The sequence below is a fragment of the Diabrotica virgifera genome, chromosome 1 (assembly GCF_917563875.1).
Source record: "Diabrotica virgifera virgifera chromosome 1, PGI_DIABVI_V3a".
In the NCBI taxonomy this organism is placed as follows: Eukaryota; Metazoa; Arthropoda; class Insecta; order Coleoptera; family Chrysomelidae; genus Diabrotica; species Diabrotica virgifera.
This window is the reverse complement of record NC_065443.1, coordinates 31528110-31552938: the sequence shown is the minus strand read 5'-3', so window position 1 is coordinate 31552938 and position 24829 is coordinate 31528110. Positions and strand designations below refer to the sequence as shown.

Below are 24829 nucleotides of genomic sequence, written 5' to 3'. Positions count from 1 at the left end.
ATATCAAAAACTGTAAATATAAATTGGAGCAAATAAAATTTACCCTGTATTTAAGTAATTTTGTTAAAACAAAACAGACATGTTTGTTAAAACAAAACAAACATGATTGTTTTGTTGTTATGTTTTTAAACCCTGTTGATTTAAGTAATTATTGTGTATTATAATTGAAAAAAAGAAAATAAAAAAAAGAGGAAAAAAGCAAAAAAAAAAACTAAGAAAATGTAAACCTCCGAGATGTTGAATCGGGTTTATGTCTTATCGTAGTAAAAAAAAACAATTATTAAAAAGTAATAATAAAACAAAACAAATTAAAGATATAAAAAACATACAAAAAAATTTTTACAACCAAAACAGTGTGTTATTTAGATAATAATTTTAATATGTTAGTTTATGTATTTAGAGTTACAAAAACAGAAAAAATTCCTCCGATTTAAAAAAAATGTTTATTTTTAAAATAACAAAATGTCTGGCTCATTGGCTCGGCCAAGGCCATCAAATTCACAGAAAAAACCTTTTTTTGGTACGCGGGATGCAGGCCTATTCTGTAAAACTGAACAAGCTGATATTATTCTTTGAACAGAAGGTAACTTGTATCTCATTCCACATGTTAAAATGGAAAATCTCTGGAAAAACACAAAATGCTCTTTCAATAATAGTTCTTGAAGCAATTTGTGATTGATTCTACAGCACTTCCTGCTGTCTGAAGATTATGCAATGGTGTCATTAGGTAGTTGAGCACTGGATATCCACTATTCCCTAATATTACATTCTCCAGAAATCCCCCATTTTATAAACCCATAATGAATTGCCACCTGGATTGCATCTTAAAGTCCGTCTCAGTAATAATAATAATATCAGCCCTATCTATAAGCTGAGCTGGGCTAAGCTGGAGCTTAAGATTGGTTGGTGCTACCACGTATTAATATTTATAAATATCACTGCACGACACCGCTTCAAGGGCTTATATAAGATTAGATATGCGTATTTATTATGTTTTATTTTGATTTGTCTCTACATTTATTTCTCCCGTGTAGTTGAATGTTTATATTACAATTGGTTTGTATTTTAGGTAGTCCCCAAGAAGATAACAAAACTGAGATTATGGAAACTTCAACTGCACATCCATCTCATAAAGGAAAATGTAATAGGCCTTACAAATGTGAAACTTGTTTTAAACAATTTACTCGACCACGCAATTTGAAAATTCATTTGAGAGTGCACAATGGAGAAAAACCTCACAAGTGTGAAATTTGTTTTAAGCAATTTAGTGAAAGAGGCACTTTGAAAAGACATCTGAGAGTTCATACTGGGGAAAAACCTTACAAGTGTGAGGTTTGTTGTAAGCAGTTTTCTCAGAAAGCTAATTTGGAAACTCATTTGACAGTGCATATTGGAGAAAAACATTACAAGTGTGAGATTTGTTTAAAGCAATTTTTTAGAGGCAGTGCTTTGAAAAGGCATATGAAAGTGCACACTGGGGAAAAACCTTACAAGTGTGAGATTTGTTTTAACCAATTTAGTGAAGCAAGTACTTTGAAAGGTCATTTGATTATACACACTAAAGAAAAACAATACAAGTGCGAGATTTGTTTTAATACATTTTTTAAAGCCAGTGCTTTGAAAATGCATGTGAGAGTGCACACTGGGGAAAAACCTTATAAGTGTGAGATTTGTTTAAAGCAATTTTCTAAGAAATCCAATTTGGAAAGTCATTTGACAGTGCATACCGGAGAAAAACATTACAAGTGTAATATTTGTTTTAAGCAATTTGTTAAAGTCAGTGCTTTCAAAAAGCATATGAGAGTGCATACTGGGGAACAGCCTCTCGGTGTGAAATTTGTTTAAAGCGGTTTTCTGACAAAAAAGACATCTGAGAGTTCATACTGGGAAAAACCTTAGAAGTGTGAGGTTTGTTGTAAGCAGTTTTCTCAGAAAGCTAATTTGGAATGTCATTTGATACAGCACACTGGACAAAAACAATATAAGTGCGAGATTTGTTTTAAGCAATTTAGTGAAAGAGGCACTTTGAAAAGACGTCTAAGAGTTCATACTGGGGAAAAACCTTACAAGTGTGAGGTTTGTTTTAAGCAATTTTTTAGATTCAGTGATTTAAAAAGAGATACGAGAGTGCATACTGGGGAAAAACCTCACAAGTGTGACATATGTTTTAAGCAATTTAGTGAAGCAAGTAATTTGAAAGAGCATTTGATTACACACACTGGGGAAAAACGTAAAGCGTGTGAGATTTGTTGTAAGTGATTTAGTGAACCAAATTCTTCGAAACATCATTTGGTAACACACACTGGGAAAAAATCTTAGAAGTGTGAGATTTGTTTTAAGCAATTTTGTCAAGATTACATATACACATATACCGGGTGGTGAATTGGAAAACGGGCCACAGGAAACTCAATGTAAAATTCTAAATTGTTGAATTCCTGCTTCCCTAATTATTATACATCAAAAGTCATGAGAAGCTATTTGTAGAGGATTAAAATCTGTATTAAAAACAAAAGTTAAAATTGTTCTACGATTTAAACAGAGTCCAAAATTTAAAAAAATAGAATACATTTGCCATACCTAAGTAAGTGCGTAAAAGTAAGGCCATACGTTACTATTTCTGACAGTACGCAAACTATTGACTGAATAAAACACCTTTATTATTACTACTTTCTCCTCAACTGAGGACATCTTTTCGACTTTATTGTTTTTTAAATAATTAAAACGATAAAATAAAAATACTGACAGTTCAAAATATTGTTAATATAATAATTTCATTGTGACCGAAGGCAACCTTATACACATTCTTGCAGTATGTGTGGCCTAAATTTGGCAAATACTTTGATAAAATTTATTATATTTTACAAAATTTTGGAATGTGTTTAATTTGTAGAACAATTTTAACAATTGTTTTCAATAAAGATTTCAATCCTCTACAAATAGTTTCTCATGTCTTTTGATGTAGAATAATTAGGCAAGCAGGAATTCAACAGTTTAGAATTTTACATTGAGTTTCCTATGGCCCGTTTGACAATTCACCACCCTGTATATCAAGATACACATACTTACATATTACACTTACACCTTCTGAATTCGAATTCATTTTCAGAGGTCACTCTATTTTGATAAATGTAAATCCAATTATACTTCTATAAATCCAATTAACCTACAAAGATCAATGGAAGTACAGAATACTATAAAACAAGAACAAAATAAAAATTGATAAAAATAACAAAATGAAAGAGGTAAACACAGAGTATTAAAAAGAAATTTGTTCTTAATACTGTCATCGAACAACGGTGTTCGGTGATACTGTGCCTACTGTGGTAAACAGGTCTATTCACAAACCATACATACTCTAGACGTTTCACGACCATGTTAATCTTTCGGATCGAATTAACGCCATCTCTTGATTGGAATGGGAACTAAATTGACAAATTTTAATTACGTGGAAAGTTCAAATTATAAATTTTGCGGGATTTTTGATGAAATTTCGCAGGAAATTAAAACAACAGAAAGACAATTCAATGTTGTATTCAATAATTATACTATGAGTTAAAATTACCTTAAAAGTTCCATCTACATAAAAAATACCTACTAAAAGTATTGTCTAAAAGTTCTGTTAGTAGGTAATGCTGTAATCGGGGCTGAAATACCAATATAACCAAAAATCATAGTTTTACGGTTTTACTGAAAACTTTAAATATTCCAATTTGTTTTCAAAATGCTAAACACTACTGCCATGTGTCACGTGAAAGCACTGATGTACAATATTGAGTTGAATGAAAATTTTTGAAAGAATCTTGCAGGATGATTGTTCAGATAATTACCTTATAATCTTTTACAAACTTCCAAAAATATATAGGCCCGAAATGTTGATGAAAAACTTGTCTATTGGATAAACTGTTTCAGGATCTATTATATTGTTTTTTAAATGTGGAGAAACACAACACGGGATGATCAAGGTAAACTAAACATTCTACTCATAAAAACGGAGAGGAGGTTAATACAATTGATTAAAATTGTGATTAAATCTAATTAAAAATGTAACACCACTATAATAAAATAATTAAGCCACAAACTGTAAAATAAAAAGTAAATAACAAATTAATTTAATTGTCAACTGTCAGTTGTTAAATATAACAAGAGAATTGACTGACAGCGACATCTCTGGATTGGAATGGTAACTAATTTGCTGTCTTGACCTTGACAATTTATGTGAAACATCTATGAGTATGTATGGTTTGTGGCTCTATTTTCGAAAGTTGACAACCGAACTGCGAAGTGTCGAATCGAAAATCTGTGACCCGTGATTGGTCCAAATTCTTCCATAACACAAGTCCTGGAGAAACTGATATCTCGCGTTACTAACGGCGCTGGCGAAAACTATTTAATCCCCTTTACTCATCGGCTCACGGCGAATAAAAACCCTTGCAGTCGTCTGTCAAGTGGTGTCATACAGTGATATTATATAAACATTAAATGACGTTTAATAAACGTCCAGAATGATTCAACCGATTTGGCTAATTTCGATTTTGAAACATTTGTAGAAGTCCAAGGAAAGTTTAAAAGGTGAGAACATAATGTGATGAAATTGTAAAGAAAATATTAAAACAACATGTTATTTTCAGATACAAACAGCTATATTAAACTCCTTTAGATTTATGTCACTAAAACTGCGGCTATCTTCGCGTCTATTTACTTTTTTTAGGTTTCCCGTGATCTGTAGTGGGAGCACGCCAAATAGAATTCTATTTTAGTGACGTCACCTTGCCTAGCAACCGTCGATTCTCGCATTGTGAAATTCGATTTTGTGACGTCAGCAAAATAGAATTCTATTTTGCGTGCTCTCACTACTGAGTTCGAATCTCTGCCAGCGAGAATTTTTAAGTGAAAACTTCTTTAGAGACACTTTTTGGACGGGGAAAAAGTAATTAATAAATTAGCTACCGTCATCGCTTTGGCGAAATAAAGAAATGAAAGCTTGTTTAGGGACGTTGTGCACTTTTTGAAGATATTCTTCTTTAGCGGCGAATCGATTGAGGGTAAAATTGTACATCAACCACGCGCCTGCGCACACTGACAGTATGTAGTTCTGACAGTGTGTAGTTCATTGCTAATCTTTCAATATAGTTATGTATGTATCTGTAACCGTGCAAATAAGTCATTAAAAGAATATATTAGTGGTTTTAGGAAATGTATTATTTATTATAATTCTTGTGTTTCCCTGTAGTAAAATAATAAAATATGTAGGCATAACATTTTTACAGTTTGTCGCCGTGTTGTGTAATTATATCCGAAACTTACGTGTCAATTCAAGTGGCTCGATGGCGTAGTTGGCATAGCGGTGGGACAGAGAACGGAAGCACACGGAAGGTCGCGGGTTCTAATCCTGGACGATTCATACTTTTTTTTATTTTTCGTTATTTTAATAAAAAAATTTTGAAAGTGGTAGATAAGAAAGTTAGTTTAATTTTTAAATAAAATACAAATAACCTGTTAAGTATATTTACTTCGTTTAAATTACCTATATAATAGAAGAATATCTTCTTACGTACGTACAAAGTACACACACATTCTTTTTTTAATGGGGAAAAAAGTATTAAATTAGCGACCGTCATCGCTTCGGTGAAATAAATGTTTGAACTGAAAACTTCTTTAGGGACGTTGTGCACTTTTTGGATGGGGAAAAAGTATTAAATTACCGACCGTCATCGCTTCGGCGAAATAAATTTTTAAAGTGAAAACTTCTGTAGGGATGTTGTGCACTTTTTCGATGGGGAAAAAGTATTAAATTAGCAACCGTCATCGCTTCGGCGAAATAAATTTTTGAAATGAAAACTTCTTTAGGGATGTTGTGTACTTTTTGTAAAACATTGAATTTGCGACCGTCATCACTTCGTCGAAATTAATTTTGTATGTATATATATATTATGTGTATGTATACATAAATAGCATAGGACGTACGCAACTCGTATATAATATAGCTATAACACTCCTTTTTGGATGAGGAAAAACCATTGAGCTCGCGACCGTCATCGCTGCGGCGAGATCTTAGTAATTTATATACTATAAGTCGAATTTCATATAAATTCGAACGAAGTTATAAAGGTTGGAAGAAGGATAGAGTGTGTACACGAAGGCGCTTGGTTCGCCAGAAGTTTTCACTTCTGTCGGCACTCCCACGAGTGCCTTAAAAATTTTTGTCTTTTTTTTAATCCTTAATTTCGTATATTTTACTAATTGTACCCGAACATCTGCGGTACTCACCGGAGGGATACAATTATGCTGGTCACTCACCTGCGGATTTCGAATAGGCGATCCACGACTTAAGGCCGTTATCGAAAACCGACACATACGAACTGAGTTCGTTTTCCGACAACCATTTCCTTCAGTTAAAGATGTGTAGGAAATCGCAACTCTTACCACATACAGTGCAGTTATCGATGAGAAAGCATGTCGCTCTGGCAAAAAAGGGTGTGCCTTTAATAATTGTACTAGAAACCCAAAATAAAAAGAAGAGTGTATTGGGTTAACTGGTTGATGAAAAAAAAAAAAATGGGTTATCTCACATGTCACTTATGGCAGATAAGCTTTGCTATACGGACGATTATAAAAACTATTTACAAATGAATGAAACATGTATAAAAAACTACCGAAATTAGTGACACCTTTAATTACAAAACAAAACACTAGAATGAGAAGTGCCATTTCTGCGGAAGAAAGACTAATTGCAACATTAAGGTTTTTAGATTTATCTTTAACCTTCCGTAGGCAAGAGTGTGATTGATAAATATAAATGAATTTACGTAAAAACTCGGAATTACTTGCGCGTTTGTTTGTCAGCTTCTTTACAAAAAAATAGATTTGCTCAACGATGTCAGTTAAGTTAGTGAACTGCAGTTGAGATGCCACACACTTGCAGTTCGTGAAGCGAGCGCGCCAACGACTTTATGATAACTGCGTGTATGTGATGATTTTGGCCTTCAGTCGTCGGGGCTCTTCGATATACGAAAGTGAGTGGGCAGCTTTAGCGTCTCTTTGTAAAGACAATGAAGTCGACTTTTCAGACATTTAAGAAGATACTTATTCAAAACATACACTACACTAAGGTATCTGATTGCAAAATCAACTGTACTATGCCAATTGCCGTAAGTTGGCGAGACATTAAGCTAAATAAAAAAATATTTTAAATCGTATATTATGTGATTAAAGAATCAATCTAATTAAAATGAAATAAGTAACCAGTGTATATCTTTCAGTTTTACTTCATATTTAACACTAGCTGACCCAACCACACATCGTTATGGATTGATTATTGTACGATTAATATTATACAGGGTGTCCCGAAAAGATTGGTCATAAATAATACCACACATTCTGGGGTCAAAAATAGTTCGATTGAACCTAACTTACCTTAGTACAAATGTGCTCATAAAAAAAGTTACAGCCCTTTGAAGTTACAAAATGAAAATCGATTTTTTTTTCAATATATCGAAAACTATTAGAGATTTTTTATTGAAAATGGACATGTGGCACTCTTATGGTAGCAACATCTTAAAAAAAATTAAATTTTTTAGGGGTTTTGTTCCCTTGAAACCCCCCCAAACTTTTGTGTACGTTCCAATTAGTTCATTATTGTGGTACCATTAGTTAATAACAACGTTTTTAAAACTTTTTTGTCTCTTAGTATTTTTTCGATAAGCCAGTGTTTATCGAAATGCAGCTTATTTTTTAATATATTTACATAAAAAATTTATGGGAGTTTTGTTCCTTTAAACCCCCCAAATGTTTGTGTACGTTCCAATTGAACTATTATTTTAGTACCATTAGTTAAACACAGTGTTTTTAAAACTTTTTTGCCTCTTAGTCTTTTTTTGATAAGTCACCTTTTATCGAGATGTGGCTTCTTTTTCAAAATATACCTAAAAATGTAAATTATAAATAAATTTTCAGATTATTAACAGGTCTCTATAATCGTACTTAACCATATACAAATATGTGGTGGATTCGACAAATATTCAAAATATCTCGATAAACACTAGCTTATCGAAAAAGTACTAAAGGCAAAAGTAGTAAAGAGGCAAAAAAGTTTTAAAAACATTGTGTTTCACTAATGGTGTCACAATAATAATTTAATTGGAACGTGCACAAAAATTTAAGGGGTTTAAGGGAACAAAACCCTCATAAAATTTTTATGGGGTGTACAAATTTCACTTTAATTTTTATTTAAGATGTTGCTGCCATAAGCATGCCACACGTCCATTTTCAATAAAAAATCTCTAAGAGTTTTCGATATATGGAAAAAAATCGATTTTCATTTTGTAACTTCAAAGGGCTGTAACTTTTTTTGTGTGCACTATTGTATATAGGTAAGTGAGGTTCAATCAACCTATTTTTGACCCCAGAATCTGTGGTATAATTTATGACCAATCTTTTCGGGACGTATAACACAGTTAAGTAAATATCGTGAAATCAATGCCTGTAGCACTTTGTTTGATCTAAATATGGGTTAGCAAAAATTAATGACAATTCTTTATATGTTTGTACTTTATTAATATGGTTTTATATTAACCGGTTACAGTTTATTACTTTTGGTGTTAATTTCAAGGGACTGTACATGTGGTGATAGCCTAAGAGCTAGTGAACCCTCCGACTAACGGTCTTCCTGTAAGGCTAGAAATTTTTCTAGTGATAATTCATAGCAAACCAAGGCTAAAAACCATGACCTGGCAGGCATCAGGCCTGCACGTGTATCTACCAGGTGAATTGAAAAGTGCATAGTTTAGGGGGAAAATAAACTTTCTCCTGTAAAGTTTAAATTTAAGTATGTGATTGAGTAAGTCATTTAGAAGAAATGTGTATAATGACAGACGATTCTGAAGAGCATAAGACCTTGCCAGGCGAGGGGAAAGATTAGGGGTTTTTCCTAAAATTATTTTTTTTGCATCGAACAAAATTTTTTTAGGTTTTTTGAATCATTCTAAACAGAAAAGGTATTTAGTGATTTTTCTCTTAGGTTAATAGTTTTTGTTATATAAGCGATTAAAAATTTTGAAAATTGCGAAATCAGCCATTTTTAGGTAGATATTCTTTAAACATTGATTAATAAAATCCCAAAGAATTTTTTGCAATACAATATTGCAAACCCCTTTGTTTTTTAATTGCTAATCAAGCGGGCGCGACACTGTAGTATAAGTGAGGACATTTGAGTTGGCATAAATTCATTATCTCGAGAATGGGCAAATTTGAAGAGAAATCCTCAGACAGGTCGATTTTTATTTTTAAATTAGGACTTTTTGGCATATATACATATATATATATATATATATATATATATATTCAAAGCTCGACAAAAGTTCAAAGTGTTTCACTTTTAATCAGCCCAAAACACATTGACTGCATTCCCCAAAATTATTCATTTTTTATATATATATATATATATATATATATATATATATATATATATATACATATATATATATATATATATATATATATATATATATATATATAAAAACATAAGATGTAGATCTTTGAAACACACTCAGTGAACCAAAGATCCAAGGTTATTGGTTTAACGACCACTCGTACGAAATCAAATAGATGAAATAGAGAATGTGGAAAAATCCCCTTACGAACAATTCACACATCCACCATTTCGGTCCACCACATATATATATATATATATATATATATATATATATATATATATATATATATATATATATAATACTACTGACGTCATACATCTGGGCGTGATGACGTAATCATTTAATGATTTTTTTAAATGAGAGTAGGGGTTGTGTGATAGCTTATTTGAAAGGTTATTTAATTCTCTATTAATATAAACATTAACAATTATTTATACAGGGTGTACAAAATTTGTTTTTATTAACCTTTAACTACACGCGCTGGCGTACTTTGTACGCCAGATATAAGAATTCTACTGGAAATATATTTAAAAATTTAATTTTTGACCTGGCTTATTTTTCTAACCTATCACTGGAATGTGCTTTACAATTTGGTTTTAGTTTCGTTATAATCGGCATTCTGGAAAGATCGTAATTTACATTTTATTATTTGTTTCCGGTGGTGGACAATATACCCCAGGATTATATTACTATAAGTCGTAATATAAGTACATATTTTAATTGTTTATTAGTCATTATGGCAAAAAATATATTTTTCTTTGTAAACAATACTTTTTCTCCTGTAAAAAATCACATTTAAAAAATTTTTTTATTAGTAATTTTATTTATCATGGAATCCAGTTATTCCATGTTTCCAGTTATAAATCCCAATTGGCTTACTGAAAAGGAACTCCAAGTATTCACTGATGCCGAATAAGGTTTATAACAAACAACTAAGTGTATTTTTTCAAAAAAATTTTTAAACAAATCCGCTGTTTTTAAGTGTATTTTCTTGTGGCGTACAAAGTACGCCACGCGTGTAGTTATGTGATAACTTGATGCGCGGGTAGTTAAAGGTTAAATTAACCTTGATTAAATTTGACAAATAGAAGAAACATTTTTTTGTACACCCTGTATAAATAACAATGTTAATGTTTATATTACTGAATAGAGAATTAAATAACCTTTCAAATGAGCTATCACACAACCCCTACTCTTATATAAAAAAATCATCGATTACGTCATCACGCCCAAATGGATGACGTCACTAGTATTATATATATGCCAAAAAGTCCTAATTCAAAAATAAAAATCGACCTGCCTGAGGATTTCTCTTGAAATTTGCCCATTCTCGAGATAATGAATTTATGCAAACTCAAACGTCCTCACTTATACTACAGTGTCGCGCCCGCTTGATTAGCAATTAAAAAAACAAATGTGTTTTCGACATTTTATTGCAAGAAACTCTTCTGGATTTCATCAATCAATGTTTAAAGAATATCTACGTACCTTGGCAACATTGAAATTTTTAGATAAATGTCCGATTCAGGGTTAAAATGGCCGATTTCGCAATTTTCAAAATTTTTAATCGCTTATATAACAAAAACTGTTAACCTAAGAGAAAAATCACTAAAAACCTTTTCTGTTTGGAATGATTCAAAAAAACCTAAAAAAATTTGTTGGATGCAAAAAAATAATTTTAGGAAAAACCCCTAATCTTTCCCCTCGCCTGGCAAGGTCTTATGCTCTTCAGAATCGCCTGTCATTGTACACATTTCTTCTAAATGACTTACTCAAACACATACTTAAATTTAAACCTTACAGGAGAAAGTTTATTTTACCCCTAAACTATGCACTTTTCGATTCACCTGGTAGATACACGTGCAGGGCTGATGCCTGCCAGGTCATGGTTTTTAGCCCTGGTGTGTCATGATTTATTACTATACAAATTTCTAGCTTTACAGGAAGACCGTTAGTCGAAGGGTTCACTAGCTCTTAGGCTATGAGCTGTTGTCTGGCAAAAGTTATTTGAATACACATTTGAGATTGCACACTGGAGAAAATTGCCTTACAAGTGAGAAATTTGTTTTAAGCAATTTAATGAAAGAGGCACTTTGAAAGGACATCTGAGAGTTCATACCGGGGAAAAAACTTACAAGTGTGAAATTTGTTTAAAGCATTTTTCTGGCAGGTGTGATTTGAAGGCACATTTGAGATTGCATACTGGAGAAAAGCCTTACAAGTGCGAAATTTGTTTTAAGCAATTTAGTGACAGATGTACTTTGAAAAGTCGTCTGAGAGTTCATACTGGGGAAAAACCTTATAAGTGTGAGGTTTGTTGTAAGCAGTAGAGTCAGTGCTTTGAAAGGGCATATGAGAGTGCACACTGGGGAAAAGCCTTACAAGTGTGAGATTTGTTTTAAGCAATTTAGTGAACTTTAAAAAGGCCTCTGAGGAGAATACACACTGGGTAAAAAACTTATAGATTCGAGATTTGTTTTAACCCCCGGGCGGGCACGCTTTTAAAAATCAAGATTGGGAGCACGGCGTCTCTTATGGCGGGTTGACCATAGACATATTAACGATAGACTAGGCTACTGATATGCCACTCAATGTATCGAGGTGTAACGCCAATATCAAGTACGGTGGTCTAGCTATCTTTGTCTGTCGTACGGGTGTGAGCGTATTTACCAAGAGGTGGGAGTAATGGAACGACACAGACACAAAGGCAACGACCATCATATGCTAGAAAGAGAAATCTAAGCGCCGGTAGAGAGAGAGAGATAGATAGACCACAGACCCGAACTGCTCCGCGTTACGCTATTTTTCGGACCTTGCCTAATCTATGTGTTATTATATCTATGGAGTTGACACGATCCAAGTGTACTTGGTCAAAGCCCACTTGGGCGCTGCGCGCGGAACACTTGGAAGCTACTTTGAGCGTGTGTCACCTATTAGTCCAAATACACTTGTATCAACAGGTTCTATCCAAGTTTCCAGTGCCAAAGGGTAAATACTTTTGGATTTTTTATAAATTCTTTACAGAAAAACAACCAATGTCATTTTGGTCTTATTATGGTAGTCCCGACAGTACATAGCTTAAATATTTAAGGCCTTGAATGAATCCTTAATTGCCTTAACTTTCAAAACAATTCAAATCTACACGCGCCAGATATAATCACCCATCTTACCTATTATACCGTTAAACTTACACACATTTAAAAAACGGCCAGAAAAAGCCTAAAATGAAATAAACACATAAATATAATACCATGTATGTCTAGTTATACAATGATAATACCGTTCTAAATTCTTATTTTACCCAAATTATTTATACAGTGATGAGCGCACTAATAACCAACAAAATAGTGCAAAAGATGGAAAACATAATACATTGCGAAACAAAAAGAGATGAAACTAGTGGAGCTAGAAATGATCGTTATAAACGTATAAATAGTCTAAGAGCTAGTGAACCCTCCGACTAACGGTCGTCCTGTAAGGCTAGAAATTTGTATAGTGATAATTCATAGCACACCAAGGCTAAAAACCATGACCTGGCAGGCCTCAGCGGTTCACGTGTATCTACCAGGTGAATCGAAAAGTGCAAATTTAGGGGGTAAAATAAACTTTCTCCTGTAAAGTTTAAATTTAAGTATGTGTTTGAGTAAGTCATTTAGAAGAAATGTGTACAATGACAGGCGATTCTGAAGAGCACAAGACCTTGCCAGGCGAGGGGAAAGATTAGGGGTTTTTCCTAAAATTATTTTTTTTGCATCGAAAAAAGTTTTTTTAGGTTTTTTAATCAATCCAAACAGAAAAGGTCTCTAGTGATTTTTCTCTTAGGTTAATAGTTTTTGTTAATATAAGCGATTAAAAATTTTGAAAATTGCGAAATCGGCCATTTTTAACCCTAAATCGGACATTTAACTAAAAATTTCAATGTTGCCAAGGTAGGTAGATATTCTTTAAACATTGATTGATGAAATCCCGAAAAGTTTTTTGCAATACAGTATCGAAAACCCCTTTGTTTTTTAATTGGTAATCAAGCGGGCGATAACACTGTAGTATAAGTGAGGACGTTTGAGTTTGCATAAATTCATTATCTCAAGAATGGGCAAATTTGAAGAGAAATCCTCGGACTGGTCGATTTTTATTTTTAAATTAGGCCCTTTTGGCATATATATAATACTAGTGACGTCATCCATCTGGGCGTGATGACGTAATCGATGATTTTTTTAAATAAGAGTAGGGGTTGTGTGATAGCTCATTTGGAAGGTTATTTAATTCTCTATTCAGTAATATAAACATTAACATAATGATTTAGACAGGGTGTACAAAAAATTTTTTTCTTTTTGTCTAAATTAATTTAATAAAAAAAATTTTTTGTACACCCTGTATAAATAATTATGTTACTGTTTATATTACTGAATAGAGAATTAAATAACCTTTCAACTGAGCTATCACACAACCCCCACTCTCATTTAAAAAAATCATCGATTACGTCATCACGCCCAGATGGATGACGTCACTAGTATTATATATATGCCAAAAAGTCCTAATTTAAGAATAAAACTCGACCTGTCTGAGGATTTCTCTTCAAATTTGCCCATTCTCGAATTAATGAATTTATGCAAACTCAAACGTCCTCACTTATACTACAGTGTGATCGCCCGCTTGATTAGCAATTAAAAAACAAAGGGGTTTTCGATACTGTATTGCAAAAAACTCTTCGGGATTTCATCAATCAATATTTAAAGAATATCTACCTACCTTGGCAACATTGAAATTTTTAGTTAAATATCCGATTTATGGTTAAAAATGGCCGATTTCGCAATTTTCAAAATTTTTAATCGCTTATATAACAAAAACTATTAACCTAAGAGAAAAATCACTAAAGACCTTTTCTGTTTGGAATGATTCAAAAAACCTAAAAAAAACTTTTTTCGATGCAAAAAAAATAATTTTAGGAGAAACCCCTAATCTTTCCCCTTGCCTGGCAAGGTCTTGTGCTCTTCAGAATCGCCTGTCATTGTACATATTTCTTCTAAATGACTTACTCAAACACATAATTAAATTTAAAATTTACAGGAGAAAGTTTATTTTACCCCCTAAATTTGCACTTTTCGATTCACCTGGTAGATACACGTGCACGGCTGATGCCTGCCAGGTCATGGTTTTTAGCCTTGGTGTGCTATGAATTATCAATAGACAAATTTCTAGCCTTACAGGACGATCGTTAGTCGGAGGGTTCACTAGCTCTTAGACTAAAATCAACATTACATTACATAGTTTCCCACCTTTAGACGTCTGTGACAGGAATATTTTATAAAATTCTACTGGCACAGTGTCAGTTGTCATACTCCTCTGATACGTCTAAAGGTGGGAAACTATGTAATGTAATGTTAATTTATACGTTTATAACGATCATTTCCATCTCCACTAGTTTCATCTCTTTTTATTTCGCAATGTATTATGTTTTCCATCTTTTGCGCTATTTTGCCGGTTATTAGCGCGCTCATCACTGTATTGTCTAATAAGTGTCTAAACAAAATTGTTAAAGAATGAAGGGCAGCAGCTGTTCAAGTGTCAAATCGAAAATCTGTGACTCGTGATTGGTCCAAATTTTCCCATAACAGAAGTCCTAAAAAAACTGAAATCCCGCGTTAGTAGCAGCCATGAAGACCTGTAAGGAGTTGAAACGCAATGCATCGTTTGTGGGCTAACTTTTTAACATCTAATTCAGCTTTCAGCAATCGCTGCTAGAGGCGCAAGTGTTGGAATAGGTGCTACAAATGCATTAGCTCTTATGGACTTATTTATTATTTAACTCATTTTAGTAATGTTTTTAGCGTAATTAGACAGTAATTTATTGGTTGATTAGTGCTGAATATGTTTTATGCAAAAAATAAATTATTTTAACTTTATAACATATCGACGTGTGGTAAAAGGTGTATTCTTTCTATAACATTGTAGATGGAGATGTGAAATCAAATTTAAATTTGTCATTACTTTAATTTGGGAAAGCTTATTTTGAAGCGGAAATACTTTGTCACATTATTATCTAACTGCCACATTTATATTTTAATGGTATTTCAACTGCAAATTAATTGATATTAAAAAGATTTTTGAAAAAATTGAATTTAACTGTACCTAATTGTTTTTGAAAAGGTATTTAAATTATTTGAAGTTTATTGATAAGTTTTGTTTTTTGGAATGAGCCTTTTTATCAAAATTTAAAATGCTTTTTCTTTTGAACACATCATTTATATTCTGAAAGCTTATATACCGATGTTAAAGTTTAGTTAATAAAAATATACGTAAATTAACTACAGACGACAGTCTGACTTTTACAAAATTAATGTTAATTTTTGTGAAATATTTTGTCTCAAAAAAATGCATTGTTTCGACAGAAAAACTTCTAAGATCCTCTTATTACCTATACCTACTATTATCATTATAATTTTCAGGTTGAAATAAAAACTAATAATGGGTAAATTACAAATTTTATTTACACCCAAGAAAATAACATATAAACGAATATAATCCATGAACGTACTCGTATAAATAGCATAAAGACAAATCTTCATAAAAAGTCTTGTATTAACTTCGTTAAGTTCCCTTTTTAATTTTTTATCGGAGCGATATCCCGGTATAAATCCCGGTACGAAGCAAGTTCTTCTAGTGTAAGCTTTCCGGGTACTCATATTTAAACAATATTAACCACCAAAACCAGTAATCTTATATTAACTACGAATAATTAATTATTTTCGAAATTTTCACATTCACTCCAATGCAAAACTAGCAAGGTTCATAAATAGACAGGTTGCATGGTAACTTTCCACCAATCAACGTCGAGAATCTAATGGCGGGAGTGACGTCACCCAGAATGCTGCATTCAAATTCATTCACTTCACTCACTGAAATGAACTCGGAAAGTAGGAATGTATTGAAAATGTGTATATTTAAAAAAAAAATACGTTTGGATTTTTAATGACTATTTCATATATTCTTTAAAAAATGTGGTAGATACCTGTAGAGTTACAAAAATCATAGAATATAATTGCAATTAAATACATGCAGTAGAATAGCATTACTACTTAATTAAAGCAGAAAGAGATTCTTTCTTGTATATATATGGGACTAAATCATTCAAATATCCTAGGTATATTAATAATGGGTTGAATACAATTTACTTTTTTAAATGATTTTGAGTAGGTATATAATAATTTTGAATTGGGGATAATGCATGTAGTACATTATTATCAATTCCTCCTAACATGTAAACCATGGTGAAAAAGAGATTCAACTAAAGATTTATGTATCAAAATTAGTAGTTTTTCCCTTAAGTTTAACATTAGAGCATCTGATTACCTTAGGTACTGGATTATAATATCCAAAACTATTAAAACATTATGATTCCATTCAATAGGTACCTGTGAAGTTTTACATTAACAGTAAATTATAAAAAAATACAATTTCAGTGCAATAAAGGGAATTTTCCCCATTTTATAAATTCATTTAGTTTATAATTGTTTATTCAAACGATCTTCAGATGGCTTCAATATTGGTTATAATTTTATATGAAACAATTACATATAATAGATCTATTATCTATAGACTTAATTAGATATATTGTTCAATAAGTCTAAGATGTAAACTTGATGTGAAGAACTGCAAGAGACATTACAGAACTGTAATGTCTCTATACAAGAATGTCCTTTACTATACAATACAGCAGAAAGAAAATCCAGTAAGTAAGTAGGTACTTAATACAACCACATTAAAATGTATCTTAACACTTGTAAAAGAGTTTTGGGTTTAAGTTATTATACTAAAAACACTTAATGATATCTATAGATACATTATATCTCAAGATATAAACACAAATTAAAACACTAACCATATTTAATAACAAAATATAGCCTCCAAACCACGTATCCTATTATGTTTACAAACAATTCGTAAAATTGATCGTCTGGGTGACGTCACGATGACAATATTTCATTTGTCAATGTCAAAGTTACCATACAACCTATAGTATAGGGACCTTGCAAAACTAGCATCTATTTCTACATCAACGCCGCCCTAGCGACAAACCAAGTAAACAGGCAAAATAGTGTCCACACATTTCAAGGTCGCCGTATCTCGATTCCTCTCCTGTGTATAGAGGTCTCCATAGTAGCAGTATTTAACTTGAACAATAGGCCATTCCAACATGCTGTCAATTTTAACATCAATCTGACAGCGGGAGGCAAACATAAATGTTATTCTATCAGTTCTTAATGTGTTTTACATCATTTTAGTTGCATTTTTGCATGTCTTTGTGAAAGACAGACCTGGATGGGGAAGTCCTTAACCCCAACACGGCGCGTCCCAATGGCTGATAGGGAACGTTCCTGTAGATATACAGGACAGGTACGAATAAGGCTTCGCCAAATAAGTACCGGCGGATCAACTGAGGACATGACACAGGACAGCAGCTGTGTCATTAGTGGCTCGCGGCTAAGGAATACAATTCCTAACAGGTGCGGTGCCATAAAGTCGCAGGCGACAATCAAATAATGATTTAACCGGCTGCGATACTGCGAACCTAAACCTAAATAAAAACCGAATGTGCGCCGGTATAAGCAATCAACCGTTACCAGGAGGTACGGAAGGGCACTCTATTGTCCTGGGGTTGAGAAATCGGCCCCGAAGGCGGATGAGCTGAAAATTCAGTCAACGGCAGTGGAATCAGGAAAGCAACGGGAAACTACCTGATTATAACTTCCCTAGTAACTCATGATGACAGATGTTAATAATGTAAATATATTTACTAATCATGGGACTCGGAATCCAAGATTCGGCGTGGGAAACAGCAGGGTTTCCCCAGTCGTCAGCAAGCGAATTCCCTGTAATTCATCAAATTTGGTAATAGATAAGGAATGTTTAATAGCGACTTGGAATATTACAAGTATGTTTGAGTCTGGAAAGATTCACAATACGATCAAGGAAATGCGAAGGTTAAATATAAATATCTTAGGTATAAGCGAGATGAGGTGGCCGGGTTCTGGCCATATAACGATAGATAATTATGAAATTTACTACTCTGGTGAAGAAGGTCCGCAACATAGAAATGGTGTGGCATTTATTTTAGAACAAAATGTCGCAAAATCAGTAAAAAATATCGTGCTATACTCAGATAGGTTAATAATGTTACAAATAAAAACAAATCGTACAGACTTAAACATCATTCAGGTATATGCACCTACACAACAATATGACGATGAAGTTGTCGAAAGCTTTTATTCAGATCTAGACTATTTATTATCACTCACAGGAAGCCAAGATATAAACATTGTATTGGGGGATTTCAATGCCAAGGTTGGAAGAGGTAGTGAAGAAGATGTCGTTGGCAAGTTTGGTTTAGGAACGAGAAACGACCGTGGAGATAGAATGATTAGATTTTGTGTAGAAAAACAATTAGTAATTTCCAACACTTTTTTTGACTTGCCTAAGCGACGACTTTACACCTGGAAATCTCCTATGGACACTTACGGAAGAATAGTAAGAAATCAAATTGATTATATCTGTATATCAAAAAGATATAGAAATGCTATCTTGTCCTCCAAAACATATCCAGGAGCGGATGTACCCTCCAACCACAACTTACTAGCAGCTAAAGTATTACTTAAATTTAAAAAGATTAAAAAACCCAAAATATCTCCTAGGATCAGCAAAGATAAACTTTCAAATGCGGAAGTGAAAGAAATAGTAACCGATAAATTAGAAGATCAGTTTCAGAAATTGGGAAATAAAAATTCAGAAGAACAATTATGGGAGTCATGCAAAGAAACATTGGAAAAAGTCCAAGAAGACCATCTAATGGAAAATCAGCGTAGGAATAAGCAACAGTGGATGACAGAAGAGATATTGAATTTAATGGATGCAAGAAGAAAATATAAGAATGCTAATCTGACAGAATACAAAAAGCTAAACAGTATGATTCGAAGAAAAATAAGATCAGCTAAATCAGAGTGGCATAAACAACAATGTAAAGAAATTGAGAACTACGAGCGTATCTATGACGCATTCAATATGCACAAAAAACTGAAAGAAGTTGCAGGACTGAATAAAAAATGTAATCCTCCACTAATCGAAGATAAAAACGGAAAAATTATAATCGATATCGAAGGTCAACTAATACGATGGACAGAATATATAAAGGAATTATTCGATGATGAAAGAAGCGAACTAGAAACGCTAAATGACATAAGCGGTCCTCCAATATCTAAGGAAGAAGTGCAATACGCTATAAAGAACGCAAAAAACGGGAAGGCGATCGGACCAGATGGGATTTACGTAGAAACACTAAAGCTTTTAGGTGTCGAGGGCATTAAGATACTTACGAAATTGTTCAACTTAATCTATGAAAGCGGAAAAATTCCTAAAGATTGGCTTAAATCCTCATTTGTTGTACTACCAAAAAAACACAGAGCCACAAAATGCAGCGACTATCGCACCATCAGCCTAATGAGTCATGTATTGAAAACGTTTCTTAGAATCATTCATCAAAGAACATATAGAAAAATTGAGGAAAGAATCTCAAGTACTCAATTCGGTTTTCGCTGTGGCCTTGGAACGCGTGATGCACTATTCGCAACCCAAGTTTTAATTCAGAGATGCAGAGATGTAAATCATGACGTTTTCATGTGCGCGATTGATTTTGAAAAGGCCTTTGATAAAGTTCGCCATGAAAAAATGCTACATATTCTCAAAACTACCGGTCTGGACGGTAGGGACATTAGAATAATCGCAAATTTGTATTGGGGCCAGGCTGCATGTATTAGGGTTGCGAATCAGTGCTCTGAAGAAGTAAAAATCAAGCGCGGAGTTCGACAAGGCTGTATATTGTCACCAATGTTGTTTAATCTTTACGCTGAAACAATCTTAAATGAAGTCTTGGAAAACGCAAAAGAGGGAATACTCATTAATGGTATGCTTATGAACAATATCAGATACGCAGATGACACCTTGTTGCTGACTGGATCAATTGAACATCTTCAAGCGTTATTGAATCGAATGGTGGCATTCTGCGCGATATATGGACTCAAACTCAACGCAAGAAAAACAAAGTTTATGGTTATTAGTAAACAGGCAGCCGTAAATAATAATAACTATAACGTAACAATCGGTAATGACTCAATTGAACGAGTAAGTAATCTTGTATATCTGGGTACTCATATTAATGAAAGCTGGAACCCTAGTACAGAAATAAAAAGTAGAATTGCCAAAGCAAGAACAAGTTTTATGAAATTTAAGAAAATCCTGTGCAGTCATGATCTAAATTTGGAACTTCGCATAAGAATGGTCCGATGTTATATATTCCCAGTACTACTTTACGGGGTTGAAGCATGGACACTGACAGAATCGCTTTTAAAAAACCTAGAAGCATTTGAAATGTGGGTCTACCGCCGTATTCTGAAGATCAGTTGGGTAGAAAGAGTCACAAACGAAAGGGTTTTGCAACGTTTGAATAAAAGTTGCGAAGTAGTGAACACGGTTAAAAGGCGCAAATTGGAATACTTTGGTCATATAATGCGTCACCCAGAAAAATATGACATACTTCACCTTGTCATGCAAGGTAAAATAATGGGAAAAAGAAGTGTGGGCCGCCGTACAACTTCTTGGCTTAAAAACCTACGCCAATGGTTTGGGAAAACTAGCACTGAACTATTTCGTGCGGCTGTAAATAAGACAATGATTGTTAATATGCTGCACAACATGAGAGCCAACGATCGACAAGCGGTCTCGGCACCTTAAGAAGAAGAAGAGTTGCATTTATTTGTAATTTTGTTTTGTACAAGGAGTAGTTTAACATTTTTACTGGAATAATTCATAATATGTTTCATTTCTGTTGTGTTTTGAAGTGTGGAATGAGAAGTAATCGTGATAAAGTTCAGTTTTATCGGTTACCATCAGTGCTAGATTTTAAGCATAATAACAACTGAACTAAATAAGGTATGATCTGAAAGATATAAACAATGGTTAAATATAATAATAAAGCTATAAAATGTACTATAAAAATGCTAAATAACTAACTACTGTATCTACAAGCAACATCTGTATTGTCTGCCAACAACTTTCGTTAATATGCACTCATCTTTATTTATTCACTGCTTAAAACTAAATAAAGTCGTTCAAGTACTTCTACAACTAAAAACTACACAAAATCAACAACAAAATGTTCGCAAAATAGAACTAAAAACTATTTAAGGTGTAAAAAATTTAAGAAACACAATGTCAAAGAATATAAACAAATAAAATATGTTCGTTCGCGGACTTTTAGTCATGGCATGCTCCACTTGTCGTATGCTAGTCCCTGACTGTCTCTGCGAATATATTTATTAATTGCCTCCCAGCAGTGACAAACGTCAAAGTGTTGAAATGGCCTATTTTACAAAAAAAGTACAAGTTTCAAACCGCAAGTGAGCGCTACTAGCGAAACTCACAGCGAATAAGATTAGATATGCGTATTTATTATGTTTTATTTTGATTCGTATCTACATTTATTTTTCCCGTGTAATAGAATGTTTATATGCATTACAATTGGTTTGTATTTTAGGTGGTCTCCAAGAGGATAAGAAAATGGAAATTATGAAAACTTCAACTGCACATTCTTCTCCTAAAGGAAAATGTACTAGTCCTTACAAATGTGAAACTTGTCTTAAGCAGTTTACTCGAACAGACGGTTTGAAAATTCATTTGAGAGTTCACACTGGAGAAAAGCCATACAAGTGTGAAATTTGTTTTAAGCAATTTAGTGAAGGAGGCACTTTGAAAAGACATTTGAGAGTTCATACTGGGGAAAAACCTTACAAGTGTGAGGTTTGTTGTAAGCAGTTTTCTCAGAAAGCTAATTTGGAATGCCATTTGATATAACACACGGAAGAAAAACAATACAAGTGCGACATTTGTTTTAATAAATTTTTTAAAGTTAGTGCTTTGAAAAGGCATATGAGAGTGCATACTGGGGAAAAACCTTATAAGTGTGAGATTTGTTTCAAGCAGTTTCCTCAGAAAGCTCATTTGAAAAGTCATTTGATATTGCATACCGGAGAAAAACATTACAAGTGTGAGATTTGTTTTAAGCAATTTTTTAGAGTCAGTGCTTTGAAAATTCATATGAGAGTGCACACCGGGGAAAAACCTTATAAGTGTGAGATTTGTTTTAAGCAATTTAGTGACGGAGGCACTTTGAAAAATCATTTGATTACACACACTGGGGAAAAACCATACAATTGTGAGATCTGTTTAAAGCAATTTACTGAATCGAGTGCTTTGAAAAAGCATGTGAGAGTTCATTCTGTGAAAAATCCTTACAACTGTGAGATTTGTTTTAAGCAATTCGATAAAGGAAGTGCATTGAAAAGACGTCGGAGAGTGAACACTGGGGAAAAACCTTACAAGTGTGAATTTTGTTTTAAGCAATTTAGTGAACCAAATTCTTTGAAAAATCATTTGAGAACACATACTGGGGAAAAGCCTTACAAGTGTGAGATTTGTTTTAAGCAATTTAGTCAAGCAGCTACTTTGAAATGGCATCTGAGAATACACACGGGGTAAAAAACCTTATAACGTATACACGACTGTTTACTGTACAGGTATTAATTCAAAGATGCAGAGATATGACTTGCGATATTTACACCTGCTTTGTGGAATACCAAAAAGCATTTGGTTCAGTTCAACATCGAAAAATGATGGATGTTCTAACAAAAGCCCAAATGGATGATAAAGACCGGCATATAATACAAAATTTATACTGGAACCAATCAGCCACAATAAGAACAAATGTTGGAGATGAACCAACGGAAGCGATCCAGATTCTACGAAGCAATAGACAAGGATGTATCTTTTCACCTATATTATTTAACCTATATCCAGAGAAAATATTTAGTGAAGCCTTGAAAAGTTGCGACCATGGAATACTCCTAAATGGAGAACGCCTAAACAACATTCGCTATGCAGTGTTACGACACCGTTATTTTTGCAGACAGTTTGAATAGTTTACATTAACTAATAAACAAAGTAAATGAAGTAAATGGAAGATTTGGACTACAAGTAAACATATATCAAAACTAAATTTGGTCATCAGCAAAAATAAAATTAGAGACGCCCAACTGCTTATCAAGAATACACCAGTGGACCGAGTAAAACGGTATAGGTACCTATCTTGGAACAATAGTAAACGAACAATGGGATCACTCACTAGAAGTAAAATGTAGAATAGAGAAGGCTAGGAGTGCATTCAATAACATGACCGAACTTTTTAAAAGCCACAGCCTTGATCTGGAGATAAAAGTAAGGCCCCTACGATGTTATATCTTCTCAATATTATACTACCGAGTTGAATCCTGGACGCTCACTGAAGCTATGGAGAAAAAACTTGGAAGCATTCGAGATGTGGCCATACAGGCGAATCCTAAGGATATAATTGACGGACAAGATAGCCAACGAGACATATTACGAAGAATGGAGAGAAAAAGAGAGGTGATTGTAAATAATTCTTGGTTTTAACAATAAATGTATTTTTAAACTATTTTCTGTTTCATTTTACTTGCTTTTAATGGCGGTACAGGCTCCTTTTTGCAACATTTTATTTAGTTATAGAGTAATTTTCACATAATAACATATCTCTGAAATTGGGCTCTGTACCGCCATTGTTTACTGTTATGTATTTACTGTATGTATATCTCTCGATTTGATTTTTGTACAATTTTTAAAATTGTATTACCCTTTTATTCTTAATTATTAAATTATTAGCTTTTAAATTCACTTGATTTCTGTCTAAAAACAAGTCAAAAGATGAACCCAACCTTACATAACTACAGAGTTATCTCATAACTTGAGGTTTAACGTCGCGTTATAAAGTGACAGATGATATATCAGATAACTCAAGAACTGTCAAGAAATAAGTTAAATATGATACATCACACCAATTCGAGGATTATAACTCGACTACAGGATAACTTTACGTTAAAGATAACTTCGGTTATCCATCACATGGCTGATTGTCTGGTCAGGTGAAATGTTAGATTTGGAGTTATAGAATGCATCAAATATGGCTGTTTATTATAAAAAATTCTTATATACTATATACACAAGTTCAGAACTAGAAACAAAAACTATATTAAGTCTTTTGCACACAATTCTGTGCATATCCCAGTTTTCCATTTAAAAAAAAATCCATTATCGTAATCTAGAACCTAAGGGTTAAGCATGTCCTTTGAACAAGTGAAGATCTCGAACTAAATCATATAATTCGGCTTGTTGGATGCAATAAGGTGCTTTTTCGTCGCTTTCGGGAAAATAAGAATCATTCTTTTCTGATACACCATTTTTAACGACTGTTACTCCTGCATGACAAAAGTGTCTGGGTT

General features: G+C 33.2%; 1 protein-coding gene across 4 annotated transcripts in view; it reads left to right on the top strand.

The window, feature by feature from the left end:
- LOC114325631 (zinc finger protein 239-like) overlaps positions 1-22255 on the top strand; it is a 50177-nt gene extending 27922 nt beyond the window's left edge. The window contains exons 3-4 of one of the 4 annotated variants that reach the window (XR_007699222.1): positions 1070-2251; positions 22015-22255. Coding sequence is in view for 1 of the 4 variants with exons in the window: in XM_028273741.2 (XP_028129542.2) it covers positions 1070-1845 (776 nt within the window). In the remaining 3 variants the exon portion in view is untranslated. Of the gene's footprint in view, positions 1-1069; positions 5450-22014 lie in introns of those variants that run through there. The other 3 variants (XR_007699224.1, XR_007699221.1, XM_028273741.2) reach the window with 3 other exon arrangements.
- Positions 22256-24829: the final 2574 nt, after the last annotated feature.